The following is a 12,031-nucleotide window of genomic DNA, read 5'->3' as shown; positions in this document are numbered from 1 at the left end:
TATGCACACAACTGTATTTACCTTTGTAGTTTGTTACTTCAGTAAAAAATATATTAGATTTTGTTTTGGGTACTTTTGTTTGGACCCAAGTGCTTAATAATACAGAGGTTTTTTTTAGGCCAATTTAGATTTTTGTTTTGTTTTTTTTTTTTTTTTTTTTTTTTTTTTTTTTTTTTGGAGAAGGGTTACTGTGTGGCCCTGACTTCCTCCACTTCTAGATTTGGCTAGCCTCAGACTTACAGATATCTGCCATCTGCTTGCCTCTGCTTCCCAACTGCCTGGATTAAAGATATGAATCATTGTGTTCTACCTTTATATTTTTAAGCCAGTTTTCTTTGAAGGATTATAAAGGTTAAATCTTTTACCTGTAATTAATAATTATTCACTATTCATAAACATTTTTGTAGTTCTGTATATTTTCATTGGACAAAAAAAATCAAGAGTTTTCTCAAATGTAACCTTTTAACAAAATGTACCTTATATTGATCTGAGCTTGAGATGCTCAGTGGTAAGCAGGATAAATAGGTAAGGCTTCTGCTCCTCAGAGAGCTTGTTTCTAAACGTTGTCTTGTGTTTCTTTATAGTCCTTCAGTATGCTGTTTGACTATGGCACTTACTATCTGTGTAGTTCCGGATGCAATGCAATTGGGAACAGAGCAAAGTATGTGTGAAGTAAATAAAAGTTTCTCTATAAAGGAGTCAATAATGAGATGGCTCTTATTCTACCAGTTAGAGGATGACTTAGAAGTCAATACAGAACCGCCCCCAATTCTTCAGAGGTAATTGTAATTTATTGGAATACTCCTGGATTCTCGTTTTGTTTTGTCTGTACATGCCTACTTGTTTAATTTTATAAGGCTCACTTTACATATTTAATATCAGGTAGTTTAATTTTATAATCATAATGCAGAATTTCTTGGAGTTATGTCTAAAATACTGAAGTTACCTGTATCTGTGTGCTTGATCATTTCTAAAATAAAAGATTACATCACTGTAGGATATGGAAGATGGTCATGAAGGATAGACACATAATTATTGTTTAAAAATTTAGCATATTTATAAATATTCATAATTGTGGTATATCATTTAATATTTTGATACTTGCATACATTGTAAAATGTTTAAATAAGGGTAAACATACTATCTTTTCAAATAATTGTAATTTATTTATTAGGAACACATTGAGAACTATGACTTGACTTATTTAGAAAATATACAGTAAATTATTATGATCACCCATTCCATAGTACGACATCAGAATGTCTCTCTCCCTTATAAATTATACCTGTTCTTTTTCTTCTTCGGCTCCTTGTTTTCTTGAGACGGGGTCTCACCATGTAACTGGGTAGTTTGGATTGGAACTCAGTATATAGACAAAACTGGCCTCTGGTAGGGATTCTCTTTCCTCTGCTTTCTCAGTGCTAGAATTAAAGGCAGTTGCTACCACACCTGGTCTGGGGTGTTTCTTTGTAACCTTCTGAGCAATTCCCTTATCTTGTCCTTATTCCATGATCAGAATGGGTGTTTTCTGGTGAAATTCATTACCTGAGTGATAAGAAAAACAAAGTAGAACTTACGCCCTATTATATAGGCCCTGGTTTACCTTTCCCCCAGAGGGTAGAACTTATAAAAGTTTTTAACTTTTATCCCAGAAATAGTATTGGGGGAGGGGTGCTCGAAAAATGACTCAAGCAATTAAACAGCATCCAGAGGACCAGGGTATGTTTCTTAGCAATCACATGCCTGCTCATGATTGTCTGTAACTCCAGTCCTGGAAACTTAACACCATCTGCTGGCCTAGTGGGCACCAGGCACACATGCACAGACATTGATGTGGGAAAAACACCCATACACATAAAAATAAGAATACTAGATAAATAATTTTTAAAAGTCCTACTTTTAAAATTATATATAGCTTATTTTTAGTAGTGCTGGAAACTATAGTAGTATTGTTCCAACCTCTTTAATAAATCTTTCAAATACTAAGATTTAGGACAGATGAAAGCATTTTTAGTATGGGATCTGAGTTCTAGGGGGTCATAATTTGTAGCTTTAAACACATGGATGATAAAGAATTTTTTAATAGAATATGATCTTTTAAGTAAAGCTTTTTCTTTCCTTTTTTTTTTTTTTTTTTTTAAAGTAATTTTCCTCATCTTGTGCTGGAGAAAATTCTTGTAAGTCTCACTATGAAAAACTCTCGAGCTGCAATGAAGTTTTTTCAAAGTGTGCCAGAATGGTATGTTACATAAGAAAATATGTGATGTTTTAAGATATAGTATTAATTAAAACATAATTCTAATTGTGTGGGAGTTTATTACTAATTATGATCTAAGTTGATCTGATTAAAGAAAAATTATAGTGGTATATTATTTGTGTTTTAATAAATAAAATTTGCCTGAAGAGCAGAGCAGCCATAATAGTCAACCATATAGGCCAAGGAGTAGTGGCACATGCCTTTAATCCCAGGATTCAGGAGACAGAGGATGGATCTCTGTGAGTTCAAGGCCCCAGGCTACACAAGATTGAATCTGTCTAAAAGAGAAAAAGCTCACACAAAAGTGATCCCAGAATTTGGGAACTCACTACTTTAATCCTAGCACTAGGGAGGTAGAGACAGGAGCGATATGGCTGGGCTGAGCTGAGAGAGTTTTGTTAAGGGGAAGAGACAGGAGCTTAGAGGAGTGTGGAGTCTGAGGTTGGTGGCGAGCATTGCTGGATCGCACCTTTGTTTGAGTGTTGGTAGAGGCAAGATCTCTCCAGTGGTTGGCTGCTTTGCTTTTCTGATCTTCAGATTGAACCCCAGTATCTGTCTCTTGGATTTTATTATTTGTGCTACAAAAAAAATCACTATAAATAGGGAGAGAAGTTTCTTATCAGTGATTATAATTTATATTCTGTAACTTTAGAGGAAGGCTACAGTTTAATTGCTGTGTGTTATAACATGTATAACAAGTGCCAGAAAAAAACTGAACAGTTGTGTTGGGAATTTAAGAACATAAAATTTATATAAAGTGAGTTTCTAGTAGTGACCCATTTTTTTGTATGTGAGTAAAATTTATTAGGTTTAAAAATGGGCCAGTGAAGCCCAGCGGTTGTGGCACACGCCTTTAATCCCAGTACTCGGGAGGCAGAGGTGGTGGATCTCTGTGAATTCGAGGCCAGCCTGGTCTACAAGAGCTAGTTCCAGGACAGGCTCCAAAGCTACAGAGAAACCCTGTCTCGAAAAACAAAACAAAACAAAATGGGCCAGTGAGAAAACTCAGCAGGTAAAATCACTTGTCAAACCTGACAACCTGGGGGCTGAAGAAATGGCTCAGTGGTTAAGAGCACCAACTGCTCTTCCAGAGGACCCAGGTTCAATTCTCAGCACCCAAATGGCAGCTAAAACTTGTCTATAACTCCAAGATCTGACACACCTTCACACAGACATACATACAAGCAAAACGCCAATACACATAAAACAAAAATAAATAAATTATTAAAAACAAGTACAAATCTAACAACCTTAGTTCAGTCCCTGGGACTGACACGCTAGAAGTTAGAACTGGACTGACTCTGGCTTCACACATACATCTGTGGCATGCATGTGCTATTCACACACAATCTCTCTCTCTCTCTCTCTCTCTCTCTCTCTCTCTCTCTCTCTCTCTCTCTCTCTCTCTCTCTGTAACTAACTAGCTAAGTGGATGGTGGGGAGGCAAAAAAAACAAAAACAAAAACCCCAAAAAACAACTTGGTGAGAGTTGGATATAATGATCTTCTGTGGTCCCAACACTGAGACAGAGGCAAGAGTATCTTGAAATCAGAAGTTAAGACCATCCTGAGCCGTGTCACTAGACTCAATCAACCCTAATTACAATTAAAAATATCTAAAACTTTGTTTTTAATTGATTGACTCAAAGATTTAATTTTGTCATTGTGACTGAAAATAACTCAGTGATGTAAAGATACCCAGTCTCTCTCTCTCAAAGGCATTAAATGAAAGAGAAATCATGCATTTTGGCAATAAAAAGAAGGCAATGTTTTTGGTGGTTACATTCAGTTATCTAGTGTTGATGCCTTTTAAATTGTAGCTTCTATATTTTTGTGAGTAAAGTTTGCTACAGAATGATGACGTTTTTCAATGTGAATTTAATTTGCCCATAGAAGAGAAACATTTGGCAAAATAATTCATGAATTATATGAGCAGTCTTTGAATGCTGCAAGTACTTTCTTGATGTTTTTACATGTAATATCTTGCAAATAAGTTGAAAAAGTGTTTGATGGTGGTTATTAATCAGTAATCTCTCCCTTGAAGTGAACGGCACTGCCAAGATAAAGAAGAGCCTTCATTTTCAGACATAGAAGAACTATTTCTGCAGACAACTTTTGACAAGATGGATTTTTTAACCACTGCAAAAGAATGTGCTGTAGAAAAATTTCAATATACTGTTGGCTTTTCTGTCCATCAAAATCTCAAGGAATCGTTGGATCATTATCTTCTGGAATTATCAGAAAAGCTTCTAAATAATTATTCATCTGAGGTAAGAGTTATTTTAAAAAACAGAATTGAGGTTATAGTAGTATAATGTCTTTACTTTTTGCAGGGGGGGGGCTGCCCCCTAGCTACCAAATGAATCACACATGGAGTCTTACTCCTATTTAGAAATGCCTGGCCTTAGATTGGCTTGTTTTTTGACAAGCTTTCCTTAATTTAAATTATCCTGTCTACCTTTTGCCTCTGGACTTTTTTCGTTCTCTTACTCGTTGATTGCTGTGTAACTGGATGGCTGGCCCCAAGTCCTCCTTCTCTGGCTACGTCTCCTTCCCCCAGATTTCTCCTTCTAATTATACTCTTTGTCTGACAGCCCCACCTGTCCTTTCTTCTGCGTCTCTATTGGCTAGTCAGCTCTTTATTAGACCAGTCAGGTGTCTAATACAATTACAGCTTCACAGAGTTAAACAAATGCAGCATAAACAAAAGCAACACATGTTAAAATAATTTTCTGCAGCACAGGTATTTATGTGTTTATTTATCTTAATTTGCTTAAAGGCCATACTAGTTTATTAATTTTTATAACTTATTTGAAATCTTGTCTTATGTAAATGACACAATTTAAAAAAGCTTGTAAATTCTCCCCAAAGGAGTGAAATAAGCAGCCAGGAAAAAATGACCAAAAAACCAGGTAGGGGCAGGATGCCTGTTTCTTCTGTAATTGCCATTTGTTGATGGTCTTTATTATCACAGCTGTAGCTAATTTTGTTCTAAAGTTTTCTATTGTTTTCCTCTTAGGAATGTCATTTCTTACAGGATTGGAACAAAACAAGATGATCTTTACAGATTCTTATATAAACCCTGTAAAGTTATCTAACTCATGTAAACTTGCAAAAATGTTTTCTGATAGCCTGGAGTCTGATAAAGCTTACTAGTCAGTAAAGGCTCTGGTTCATAATGTCATTTTTGCTGGAGTCCAGCTCCAAAGAGGAGTTGTGGAGTAGGTGGAGAGGAGACTGAGGTGATCTGGGGGTGAACTGGGATGGCTGCCTGTTTTATTGATAAGAGGCTACACCTCTTAGACTCTTATCATTGCATAGAGGAGTAAGTGAGAGAAAGGGGGCGTGCAATCTGGTTTGTGACTCGGGATCCAGGGCAAGCGTTGACCTTGACAAGGTAACAGGTTAAGGGAAGGGCCACAAGTTCCTCTTCCCAGTAAGAATGGCTCCCTTTTTAGTAAGCAGGAACTTTCTTCAAGCCCAGGAGAGAATGGGGACTTTTGTCTGTTTTCCTGACTTTGGGGGAAAAGACATCAGCTTCAAGTAAGCAAAGCAAAGCTAGACAAATATTTCTGTGAACTTGAATAGATCTTAGGAATTTATAAATTTTGATTATCAAATATACCTTGTTTATCAAGCACATGTTAACTTATCTAAATTTTCTAGCAGGTGGTATTAACTTGTGTGGGAGTAGACAGAGTTAGAGCCCTAAATGATTCCACGGTGGCAGGGATTTTTCCAAAGAATTTTGTAGAGTCTTCCATTTTATACATTTTCATCCTTCACCAAAGCCTGCACAAAATTTCCAAAGAGAATGGCAGCATAGTGAGAATCATGGAAAAGTAAAAGGAAAAGGGTGCTGGAGAATTGCGATTCACAAAGTTGAAACTGTCAAGCAGCAATAGTCGTCGTGCGGGCCACACCAGTTTTTCTATTAATCTAGTTTTTGATCATGTTCAAAGTCTTGTCCCCCCCCTCCAGTATTGGGCATCAATCCTAGGCCCTGTGTTTGTTAGGCACGCACTCTTCCCCTGAGCAGCATGACCAGCTCTCTGCTCATGTTCTAAAACACTTGTTTGCCGGACTGTTCCTTTTTCCTTCTTGTGTGTTGCTACTTTGGAAGGAGTAGGAGGAGATGCTCCTACCTGTCTCTAGGAGTAACTGAAGACTGTTTTGGAACATTGGTTATCATAACTCTACAGTCATCTTTCAGCTGATTTTGGTGGTTACCCTGGAGCATTCCAGTTTTAACTCTGCTGAATTTTATTTCTTCAGATGTGCATGAACTTCTTTTTTCAGGGGTAATTCCAAGTACACAGAATTATTTATATCTAATACTATATTTTTAAATTTATGATTTAAGATTACAAGTTCAGAAACACTTGTCCGGTGTTCAAGTCTTTTGGTGGGCGTTCTTGGCTGCTATTGTTATTTGGGTATAATAATGGAAGAGGAAGCGTATAAATCAGAATTGTTCCAGAAGGCCAAGGTAGGAAAATTTATACTGATAAAGTTTTAGATGGATTTAAATGAATTCCTGGAAAAATTAGGGAAAATAAATTTTTGTGTTTGTTGAATGTTCCTAATCTGAAAAAACAGGAAATCTGAAACACTTTAGAACTAGAAAATTTGAGTCCCAGCACAACTACAATGTGAAAATTTCCACATCTGCCCTCATATGACAGGTCATATTCAAGATGTAGCACAGGTTAACATTGGATGTGTGTAAGATATTGTCTTTAGTTTTCTGTTGCTGTGATAAAGACCATGGCCAAAAGCAACCTGGGGGAAGATGATGGGGGAAAGGTGTGTTTGGCTTATACATCAGGATCATGGTCCAGCATTGAAGATAACCAGGGCAGGAACCTTGAGGAGGGAACTGAAACAGATGCCATGGAGGAACCCTGTATGTTGACTTGATCCCCTGGTTCACTTACCCAGGACTGTCTGTGGATGGCATCATCCACAGTAGACTGGGCTCTTCTACAGCAATCATCATGTTGTATGAATGAAAATGTTCCCACAGACTTGCCTGTAGACTAATTTTCAATTAAGGTCCTCCTTCTCTTACGACTCTAGCTGTTGTCAAGTTGACAAAAAACTAACAAACACAGGGTTGATGAAACAAATGAGTTTTGTTTTTAGATTTGAAATCTATCCCAAAGATATTTTGTTATGTATATATAAATATTCCAAATTCTGAAACATTTTTTGTTGTGTATATTTTAGATAAGAGGTGCTCTTTCACTTATACAGTCTAAAAGAAATAGTGTGTCCTTTCTTAAGATGTGTAGTTATTATAAGCCAGTAGTAAATAAATATGGTAAATGATCTTTATCACAATGTAACCTCATTACATTACTGATATTTATGATTTTATGATTGTTCTTGTTGTTGTTGTTGTTAGTAGTAGTAGTAGTATTTTGAGGTTGGGTCCCTGACTGTCCTGGAACACAGAGTTCTTCCTCCTCAGTCTCCCAAGTTCTGGCATTAAAAGTGTGCACAACCATGCCTGTCTATAAATATTGATTTTATCTGTATTCCTAAAAATTTTCCCCAAGATAATCAGTAGTGAAGAATTCTTGATTGGGTATATTAATCACATAGGTTCTAAGCTTAAAATTTATTTAATCTCTTGATACTAGTATGTCTTATCTGTGGTGGGATTTGTGAAGGGAGCAGGATGTAAAATTCTGGTGAGTTTTTGTTACTGTTTTGTTTGTTGAGACGACCTCGTTGCACAGTCCAGCCTGCCTGGAACTAAAAGGCCCAGTGCCCTCTGAGCACTGGAATTATAGGTGTACTGCCACACATGACTTAAATTTGTCATTTTCTTTTTTGGGTGCTCCTCATTTGCAATCTTATTACATGGCCATGTGCATTTTTATTTATTTTTATTTTTTTGAGATAAGGTCTCAGATTTTAGCGCAGGGTGGCCTCATAATCTTTTCCAGTGCTGGGATCACAGGTGTCAGTTGCCACTCCCAGTTTCATGTTCAGTTTATATATATTTATATTTAGCTTTGGTTCTTAAATGAAATTTTAAGGGGCTGGAGAGATGACTCAGAGGTTAAGAGCATTGCCTGCTCTTCCAAAGGTCCTGAGTTCAATTCCCGGCAACCACATGGTGGCTCACAACCATCTGTAATGGGGTCTGGTGCCCTCTTCTGGCCTACAGGCATACACACAGAATATTGTATACATAATAAATAAATAAATATAAAAAATGAAATTTTAAAATAGCAATACTAAGTTGTTATTTCAATTGAAATTTGTCTTTTTTTCCCTCTATTCTAAATAGTCTCTAATGCAGTGTGCAGGAGAAAGTATCTCTCTATTTAAAAATAAGACAAATGAGGAATCTAGGATTGGTTCATTGAGAAATGTGATACATCTGTGTACAAGTTGCTTGTGTAGGCATTCCAAGGTAAGATCATCTTTTTGGTAGTATAGTATATTTATATGGCTTATTTGGTGATTTTGAGTTTTTGGTTCATTTATAAATTTATATACTGATCTGAAATTAAATTGCATGATAAAAATGTTCCAAAAATATTGGTTTATTATGAAACTTTTTTGTAACTTCATTTTCTTATTATATATATAATATGTATATGTGTATATACATATATATACATATATATATATATATATAACTACGTAGATGAGTCTTTTATTGTTAGCACATTTTCATTAGTTTGTTGATCGTTGTTAACAAGTCTGCAGTTTTCATAACACTATACCATAGGTGGTAGGGTATAGTGGTACAGAAATGAAAACCCCACCTTAGAATGAGCTCAGTCTGTAGAGTGCTCACAAAGATAAATGATAGTAGTACAAATGTTTCTTTTACCCATATGATCTTAGGTAACATTTGGTAGAAAAAGTACAGCTGTGTGTAATCCTTGTTTTGATTTTTCAGAAGCCTGCTGGGATAGCCATACGATGTAGAATGTTGCTAATTGGAACTGTCTTTGAAAGCTAGTACATAAGCAACCTAATATTCATAGCATATAGTTTCGATTTTCTAATATGCTTTCTTGTATTTTTGTATAAGTGTGGAAGGCATGAAGTGAAAGAGGGATCCTCACAGACAGTTGCTTACTATGTTTAGTATTAGTAGCTGATATGTTAATGATGCATCAACACAGAGACATTTACTTCATTTATTATTTCCTTAAGGAGATTAGACTGTAGTTTCTATTCTGGTTACTTTATAGTTCACTGCCTTCTTGAAATAGACTCAGTAAGTCCTTGTTCTTAAAAAAAAAAAAAAAAAAAAAAAAAAAAAGAAAAGAAAAGAAAGAAAGATGATAATGTACCTCAACTTATACTTTGGCCTCAGTTCTGGACTCTTTATCTACATTTCATTCAAGATAGAGAAAATATTATAAACAACAATCTGTATTTGTTTTATGGTTTTATGTTTTATTACTTGAATCTTCGTTTAAATTATAGCGTAATCCACACAAGATTGTATCCGGCTTTTTCCTACGATTGTTAACTTCAAAGCTTGTGAATGACATTGCAGATATTTGTGAAAATTTAGTAAGTATGAATCTTTTTTACTAATAAATTTCATTGATTCTGAGATGCAATTAAAATTATATAAACATATATGTGTGAGAGAAGGATGGAGAGGATAAGCAGGCACAAGCAAGCCGGCACATGTGTACCATGGTGTATGTGGAAGTCAGAGGACAATTTTTGGGAGTGGATTCTTGTCCGTCACTTTCTGTGATCCAGTGACAGACTTGCATGCAAAAGCCTCTCACTGACCCGTTTTGCTGGCCCTACATTGCAAATTTTTGTTATAATGAATAGGTAGTATCTCCTGGTATATAGCATTTTGGACTTTTTTTTTTAAAATAAATGTAGCCTTTAATAACCTTATTGCATTAAGAGGACATATATTTGATTTTTTTCTTAATATCAGTATCTGGCAGAGTAGTTTAGTTGCCTATTAGTTTCCTACTAAATCATTGACAGATAGATTCAATTTATTGTACGAGATATGGTCTCACCATATAACTTGGCTAGCCTAGAACTTGCTGTGCAGATCAGGTTGGTCTTGAACTCCCAGAGGTCTGCCTCTGCCTCCCCAGCGCTGGGATTAAAGGTGTACACCATGCCTAGCCAATTCATTAAGAAACAAAGAACTCCCAAAGTAGAGGAAAACACATTGCCTTCTAGGGAACCTGTTCTTACTGTGGTGTTTAAGCTTCATTTCTATCACATTGGGCTTTTGTTATACATGCTCACTAACAGTGCCTGAAGAAACTTTAATTGCTTACTGAGTGAAAAAACACTCTGTAACTTTATTATTTGTATTTAATGACAAATTGTTTTTCTTTTTGCTATACTTACCTGTGAGGTACATACTGCTGTGCTTTATGCGGCAGTTATGTATTCCTTAGCTTAGGAATAGTGTGTGTATATCGCTATCAGAATAATACATTTTTTCAAAAAATCCACCTGCTTTTACTTTTTTGTTTCCTTTCTGTCTGTTTATCTGTTTTAGAGTGCATCTTGCTAGGATATCCCTGGCTAGCCTGATTACATACTGATTACATACTGATTACATACCCCAGTTTGGTCTTGAGTTTTTGACAGTCATCCTACCTAAGCCTTGTAAGCAATCTTCTTAGGGACCATACCCTTATGCCTTGCATATTCACCTGCTCTCACTTAACATTTCAAGTCATTTTCCCCTTCTAACCAAAAGTTCTGCCACAGAGACTTCTGCGTTTCTGTTTTGTCTTCTTGTATTTGTGCACTTGAAAGGATACAAGAAAGGGACTGTATTGTTCAAAGTAATGTGAGGATTTTTAGAGAGTGTATGTGTGTGTATGTGTTAGTTATGATAAGATCTTACTTGTGTTGCCCAGGCTCCACTAGAACTCTAGGCTCAAACGATTCCTTTGCTTCAGGTATCCAAAGAGGTGGGACTACAGGTACATGCTTCCATGCTCTTTAATTTTAATTTTGATGGATATTATTATTGTCCAACAAAATAGTCCTAATAATTGATACTTATTCTGTGCTTTCATCAATTTCTGGTGTTAAATTTTAAAAGTTTTATTAAATGTTGCCAAGTATAGTTTTTGTTTGTAAGGGTTCAGAGTGGTGCTTGATTATTTAAATACAACATAGAATGACTGCTAGACTCTTGTATTACATTCATTTATTTATGCCTGTGTGTGAGCACGTGTATCACAGTGCACATGTGAAAGTCAGAGAAACATTTCTGGGAGTCTATTGTCTCTTAACATGTGGATCCCAGGGATTCAAATAAGGTCATCAGGCATGACAGCAAGTGCCTTTATCCCATGAGCCTTCTTGATGGCCCATGGTAATTTTTTTATATAAGAATTTATTTTTAAAATCTTGTTATTACCATGTTATCTAACATGTTATATAAACAGATTACAGTTTATATATTCACGTCCTACAATATGATGGATTAGGGTGTTTCTGAAAGAAGGTGAAAACCGCATCTTTCTTTTATCTAAAGGCATCCTGCATGAAAAAGCCATTTGACTATAGAGAAGTAACTTCTGTGCGAGACGCTGCTGATGAGAATCTGATGGAGGCACAGGGTCCGTCATCCTCACGTCTGTTCAGTGGTCGCCCTGCCAGCGCTGTGAGCGATGCAAACGACTCTGGAGAGCACCAGAGTACTGTTGGTAAATAAGTGTGCACTGCTTGGGGTTTCCTTTGCCACTTTATATGAATTTGTCTCTGTAAAGGACCTCACTGAAAAGAACTTTAATGA

General features: G+C 36.1%; 1 protein-coding gene across 4 annotated transcripts in view; it reads left to right on the top strand.

Annotated features, from left to right (window-relative positions):
- The window catches only part of Atm (ATM serine/threonine kinase), a 105,459-nt gene that overhangs the window by 20,291 nt on the left and 73,137 nt on the right, over positions 1 to 12,031 (top strand). For 3 of the 4 annotated variants that reach the window (XM_038321747.1, XM_038321745.1, XM_038321746.1), the window contains exons 11-17: positions 585 to 779; positions 2,144 to 2,239; positions 4,301 to 4,526; positions 6,620 to 6,745; positions 8,558 to 8,683; positions 9,715 to 9,804; positions 11,771 to 11,942. In XM_038321747.1, the coding sequence (XP_038177675.1) occupies positions 585 to 779; positions 2,144 to 2,239; positions 4,301 to 4,526; positions 6,620 to 6,745; positions 8,558 to 8,683; positions 9,715 to 9,804; positions 11,771 to 11,942 (1,031 nt within the window). The remainder of the gene's footprint in view (positions 1 to 584; positions 780 to 2,143; positions 2,240 to 4,300; positions 4,527 to 6,619; positions 6,746 to 8,557; positions 8,684 to 9,714; positions 9,805 to 11,770; positions 11,943 to 12,031) is intronic. The other variant, XM_038321748.1, reaches the window with a different exon arrangement.

Source organism: Arvicola amphibius, chromosome 3 (assembly GCF_903992535.2).
Source record: "Arvicola amphibius chromosome 3, mArvAmp1.2, whole genome shotgun sequence".
In the NCBI taxonomy this organism is placed as follows: Eukaryota; Metazoa; Chordata; class Mammalia; order Rodentia; family Cricetidae; genus Arvicola; species Arvicola amphibius.
Note: the sequence above shows the minus strand (reverse complement) of the source record. Positions and strands in the feature narration are given on the sequence as shown.